We start from the raw sequence: 6,787 nt of genomic DNA, 5'->3' as shown, positions 1-6,787 counted from the left end.
TAGTTGCAGCAGCATCGCGACACCTACAGAAGAGAGACTATGTAGCTCCCAGACACTGGGCCCAGTGCTTACAGCTTGAGCAGAAGGCGATAAACAACCTCACCGTTATCAGACAAATAATGCATGGGGACGGTCTCAACACTTTGGTTACTGAAAGCACCTTGAATATAGACTGCTCGTAAGTTGAAATGTTGTGACGTTGCTGTTTATTTCTTGCACCGTGGAAGTAATGAATTTGGTCGTGTGTATTCCCAAAAGGGATAAAGACTATCTTGGCTCTCTCCTAAAATTGCTACTCCTATGCGTTTTGTGTAGTTGCAGCAGCATCGCGACACCTACAGAAGAGAGACTATGTAGCTCCCAGACACTGGGCCCAGTGCTTACAGCTTGAGCAGAAGGCGATAAACAACCTCACCGTTATCAGACAAATAATGCATGGGGACGGTCTCAACACTTTGGTTACTGATGGCACCTTGAATATAGACTGCTCGTAAGTTGAAATGTTGTGACGTTGCTGTTTATTTCTTGCACCGTGGAAGTAATGAATTTGGTCGTGTGTATTCCCAAAAGGGATAAAGACTATCTTGGCTCTCTCCTAAAATTGCTACTCCTATGCGTTTTGTGTAGTTGCAGCAGCATCGCGACACCTACAGAAGAGAGACTATGTAGCTCCCAGACACTGGGCCCAGTGCTTACAGCTTGAGCAGAAGGCGATAAACAACCTCACCGTTATCAGACAAATAATGCATGGGGACGGTCTCAACACTTTGGTTACTGATGGCACCTTGAATATAGACTGCTCGTAAGTTGAAATGTTGTGACGTTGCTGTTTATTTCTTGCACCGTGGAAGTAATGAATTTGGTCGTGTGTATTCCCAAAAGGGATAAAGACTATCTTGGCTCTCTCCTAAAATTGCTACTCCTATGCGTTTTGTGTAGTTGCAGCAGCATCGCGACACCTACAGAAGAGAGACTATGTAGCTCCCAGACACTGGGCCCAGTGCTTACAGCTTGAGCAGAAGGCGATAAACAACCTCACCGTTATCAGACAAATAATGCATGGGGACGGTCTCAACACTTTGGTTACTGATGGCACCTTGAATATAGACTGCTCGTAAGTTGAAATGTTGTGACGTTGCTGTTTATTTCTTGCACCGTGGAAGTAATGAATTTGGTCGTGTGTATTCCCAAAAGGGATAGAGACTATCTTGGCTCTCTCCTAAAATTGCAATTGTTTAATTGTTTGATCTTCTGTTAATGCGGCCATTCTGCGTTTTCCACCACACAACTTACCCCCAACCGCCACCACCACTGTTATAGAATAAACCACCAATTGCAAAGAGAGTAACTTCAGCAAATACTGTTTCGTAAAGACAGATCAGTGTCTTGGTTCTATCCCATACGTATATGTTATAGAAACAATAGATATGAGACGTCTGACAGTAGCTGGCTCAGTGCAGTCTTCATCACTCAGCTTTTGATTGTGAAACGAGAATACAGGTCATAGCAAAGTGGACGGATTGCTTACTCGCAGATTCAGTTAATGTGATATATTATGTCACTGTTGCTTTGCTCTCTCACCACCAGCCCAATAACTAGGATACACCTGTCACATACTGATGACTGGCATTCTGACCGTAAAGGGTACTCAAGTTCTGAAACTTATCCATATCTGTAACTAGATTACTCCCTGCTTTTCCTACGAAAGAAAATAAAAACATTTACCAAATTAAGGTTGTTTGAAAGCCCGGTCTAAGTAAATTTAGTCTCAGTGTATTTCGTTACACTCCACCGCTGAGTCTCAGTAGTGGAGTGTAACAAAAAGTATTGAGGATAGGTTTACTTAGACTGTTTGAAAGCCCACAACACTAAGTGCTCAACAACCCTGCTGTGGCACGCTCGAGGAATTAGGCTGACTCGAAAAATGAAACACAGGACTTTCTTTACATTGCTCAGGGCTAGCCACTTCCCACCGGCGATGTTTGGTGTTTTACCAACATGTACTCATAAATTGTAAATTGGCTAGATTATGATATAATGTTCACCGTTGGCACAAACACGTTATATTAAGACACAATATGCCACTTGCCCATACACTCAGATGGTACGATTAAAAGTACTTACGTGGCCTTATTAAATAAGACAACTTTGAAATATTTCGAGATGTAATCGCATGAGCCTCAAAGAAAACGAAGAAACAGTAGTGTTAGTATTGTACATACGCTGGTAATAGTTCTTGGTGGGCACGACAATTGCGACATCAACTGCATGTGAAGTGGTCAAGAACACTGACTGGATGATGGTCCTTATCTTTCTGACTGTTCCAGGATCCCCAGAAGCCTCTGCCTCTAAGCACTCAAATTGGTACATAATAATAACGCTTTAATAAAAAAATAATATCATTTTTGTAACAATCACTATTGTCAGATCTGCAACACTGGAAGGAAACAGAGCTTTGGAAGATCGCGTTTGGTTCATGTGCGTGAGTAGAACGGACCCGGATGTGTCTATCTTCACCAGCGTCTACAGCCACATCTGCAACAACCAACAAGGTATGGAAGGTCAGGTATCACGTTACCAACGACAACAAAATACTTCCATGGATGTTCATAAATTTCAACCGACAACCCAGAAAATACAAAATATTCAATAGCACAGCAGGTTATTTTGGTAATACAAATATCTTTATGTAATCAAACGTTGTTTTCACCGATCCTTTTTAAATTTCTTACTTTTGAGTTCAGACACTCATGTGTAAATATTTGAGAAAAGGCGTCCACGGTTTGATGTCCAATACCCTTTTTGTGAATAAGGCTGTCACCACATGTGACAAGCATCCCCATACATTTTTCCTACACGTGCACTGATTCATAGTTACCGGCAGTCCCCGCACTGACACGTCATGGCACATAATCTACATGGCGATTCTTTCCTATGTTGTATTTAAGCCTTCATCCAGTCCGAGGATTGTCTCAACAGCGGTGCCGCAGTAGAGGCCAGACGCAGATGTAACATCGAGACAACAGATTATGAAAGGAGATGCCGGTAAGACGTAGTGTCACCTTGTTCTGTTCAACCCCAGACAATAAATAGTCTTGACCACCCAGCGAAACAGATATCAGATGGAATCACGCAGGCAATATGGTTTCTTGGAAGATAAACTCATTAGATGGTTTGTCTGAAAAAGGCTTTTATCTCTCCACACAGTTGTGAAAAATGATGTTTTTATGACTGTTGATCAGTTTGAGTTGGTAAGTGAGTTCGCTCGGGAAGTAAAGTGTTCCTTTTAAATTTAAAAGGAGCTCCAGTGGAATGAAAGATGCCCTGAACATGAAAACATCCAGTCTTGCTTCAAGCAGGGATTTAGAATTTTGAGGGGAGATTTCTAGGATCATAGTATCAACTACTGTGTTGTTTTAAAAAAGAAACTCGTTCACTTATCGTCCACAACTGTAAAGTTGGGATGTCATGCGACGTGAAGTAAATCAAACAATTATTCTTTTTTTCAGCGAAGAGCCTGATTGTGTTGAAAATAGTCTTCGCGGAAGAAATGGATGTTCCAAACGAATAGCGTCTGTTCTACGAGACATGGCTGCCCTCGACTTCAGCGTCACCATGGGCGAAGACTGCATTTACCGGGCGTAAGTTGCAACACTACGTCAGCAATGGGTGACGTAATTATATCTAAATCAATTAACTTGCTCAGATTGGGTTGGTCCACGTGGACAGCTGGAGACTGAAACTGCCCATCTGCGTGCGATTGGAAAGACATAGGCAATTCAAGCAATCTTACATGATGAACTGTGATGATGCGCACCACACTATAGTATCTCTGCCATATTCTACCTATGCAATCCTGAAATTTATCAATGCACAATGGAAAATGCATATTTTCACAAGTAAACCCTCTCGACTACGTAGGGTTATATTTGAATTAGAAAAGAAACTTCTGACCACGTGACTTACACAATGACAACTACATATTTTCGAACGTACATCATCCGCTCTTTGCAGAATCACACCAGAAGGAGACAAACCTAGGACACATATGTCTAGGTTTATATATGTCCAGGTTATTTTGTATGAACGTTCCTTGTTGGATGTAGTTTTTACCTCATACAGTCCAATCGTAAGACCTTGAAACTATGGAGTTGACAGAGAAACACCGATGTAATTTGTCGATAGTCTGACAATGTGTCAGTGTAATATCGAAAACGTATATTCTGCATTTATGTTGTCGTCTTTAATAATGACACCTGTTCCAAATGTACATTGTTTGGATTTGCATGTGTCATTCATGTGTTATGTGTTATTATACATGTGAAAACGTATTGCAACGTTTATCTTCATTGTAACATATTGGTCCACGAGCCAGATGAGATTTGACTGCTAAATTGAGGGGCAAACAGTCACTATGATTTTCATATAGCTTAAGGTATGTAGTTTATGAAATTACGTGATGTACACCTCCAATGTCCAGCTAACTGTGTCTGTGGTGGTCATTTTTAAAGATAGCCCCCATTTTCTTGACACGAACCAGCTGTCGATAGCTGTCGACCATTGCGTAATGCATGTGCTTTGAATGGTATGAAATGTTCCGAAGCTGGCAAGTTGTTAGACTGTTCCGATATGGTAGATTGTAATAACTGTCACAATACTGATAACGATGATGATGATGATGATGATGATGATGATGATGACAACACTGAAAATGACAACGATGATAGCCTGTACCCACCCATGACAATGAGCAAGACATCATTAAAATTAATGTGTAAGTCTCATTACATTGTAAACCTCAAGACTCATGAAGTATTTCAATACAAACATATCATCTCATTGACTGATACCACATGTTTTGATTTTGTGAATATTTGGTATTCGAGAAAGACATTTGGACGGAAGCACAATCAGTTGAACAACATGAAGATTTAAACTTGGAGACAGAATCTTGATAATGTTATTCTGATAAACTCTCTAAACATAACGTTCGAATGTAATGTACAGAAATATGTTCTAACATACATGTATGTATATAACATAACTTATTCTTATGTCTGTTAATAAACATTTATTATCAAATGCTTTACACAAATCCTTGAAGTTAGATGTATAATGTGTGAAATTCAATACTGCACGTATTTTATCCCAATATCAAAATATTTCAAGCTTACAGTTTGACATAGGTCATTGTTTTCAAAGATGATGGTCATGTTTTTGAGCGGATGGCATTTATTGAATAAACCTGATTAAATGTGTAGTTTTTTTTTAAATTTAAATTGGAATATTGCATGGAACCAACTATATATTTAGAGACGAAGGCTTTCTAAATTGTTTAAGGCCTTCTCTAAGTGGTCATTATTTTCCACAGAAAATAACAAAATATCTGCATGATTAGGGGAAAATTGTATCTTACATTTTCCCCAATTCTTCAATCACACTGAACCCTCACAAACTACATATCAAATTGTGTGAAACTGAAAATACTAAACATTTTTCAGCCCACAGATATATGTCTATTGTTTACTGTTCAGGTGTAGCAAACTTTTTGTAAACAAATTGTTGAATTCAAGAAAATGGCGCGATCTTTAAAAATGGGCGGCAAAAGCGCATTTAACTGGACATGGGAGGTGTACATCACGTGATTTCATACACTGCATAACATATGCTATATGAAAATCATAGTGACTGTTAGCCCCTCAATTTAGCAGTCAAATCTCATCTGGCTCGTGGACTAATATGTTACAATGAAGATAAACGTTGCAATGCGTTTTCACATGCATATATATAATAACACATAACACATGAATGACACATGCAAATCCGAACAATATACAGTTCGGGCAGATGTCATTATTAAAGATGACAACACAGATGCAGAATATACGTTTTCGATATTACACTGACACATTGTCAGACTACCACAAATTACATCGGTGTTCCACTTCATTTTACCCCTGATATTTTACAATGTCTATTTTATGTTTTCAGATTCTAAATTACGAGTGGTCCCTATTTTTTTCTGGAAACGTCCCGGCTGCCTTCTGTACACGCTTACCATCTCGATGAACACAGGTCAACACAGGACATTCAAAATCGGTTGCTTAACATACATTGTGACGGTATTATGTTCCTCGTTCATTAAATAAAACGATTTCATCCCCAACTATATTGATATATCCACAATGGTTGTCATTTCTCTTCATTAAGATATGACTTTTGCATTAACGCGATAGGTTTATATATATATATATATATATATATATATATATATATATATATATATATATATATATATATATATATATGTATGTATGTATGTATGTATGTATGTATGTATGTGTGTGTGTGTGTATGTATATATATATATATATATATATATATATATATATATATATATATATATATATATATATATATATATATATATATATATATAAATGAACTGGCTTTCATCATCAATCATTGGCTGTTCCTATCTTGTCGATCATTCTGAGTCCTAGTATTGCCGTTTGTGTAAATTGCATCATATGTGGTTGGGCCAGCTGTCGTGCTCAGTGCCAACAGCACGGTGATCACCATGATTATAGTGACCGTTTAAATCTGGCGTTGTGCTATGACTAGGAGGGTCCATCCCCAAATTGAGTCTTACCTGTTACTGTGTATTATTTAGACCAAACTAAACGCAGAAACACCTGCACCTTTCTGTGTAAGTGCAAGTATCGAGAAGCCAATACTATACCCTGTTTCATCAACATTCGTGTACCAACCCTTGTGGATTACCTCA

At 38.6% G+C, this 6,787-nt stretch overlaps 1 protein-coding gene across 1 annotated transcript; it reads left to right on the top strand.

Annotated features, from left to right (window-relative positions):
* The first annotated feature begins 985 nt into the window (after positions 1-985).
* LOC137282514 (uncharacterized) lies at positions 986-6,159 on the top strand. The gene is made up of 5 exons (XM_067814268.1): positions 986-1,114; positions 2,428-2,552; positions 2,949-3,045; positions 3,510-3,641; positions 5,992-6,159. The coding sequence occupies exons 1-5, from the start codon at positions 1,056-1,058 to the stop codon at positions 5,996-5,998; spliced, it is 420 nt and encodes a 139-aa protein (XP_067670369.1). The 5' UTR covers positions 986-1,055; the 3' UTR covers positions 5,999-6,159.
* The last annotated feature ends 628 nt before the right edge of the window (positions 6,160-6,787 follow it).

Source organism: Haliotis asinina, chromosome 4 (genome assembly GCF_037392515.1).
Source record: "Haliotis asinina isolate JCU_RB_2024 chromosome 4, JCU_Hal_asi_v2, whole genome shotgun sequence".
Lineage (NCBI taxonomy): Eukaryota > Metazoa > Mollusca > Gastropoda > Lepetellida > Haliotidae > Haliotis > Haliotis asinina.
The sequence above is the reverse complement of the archived record's forward strand: the minus strand, read 5'-3'. Positions and strand labels throughout refer to the sequence as shown.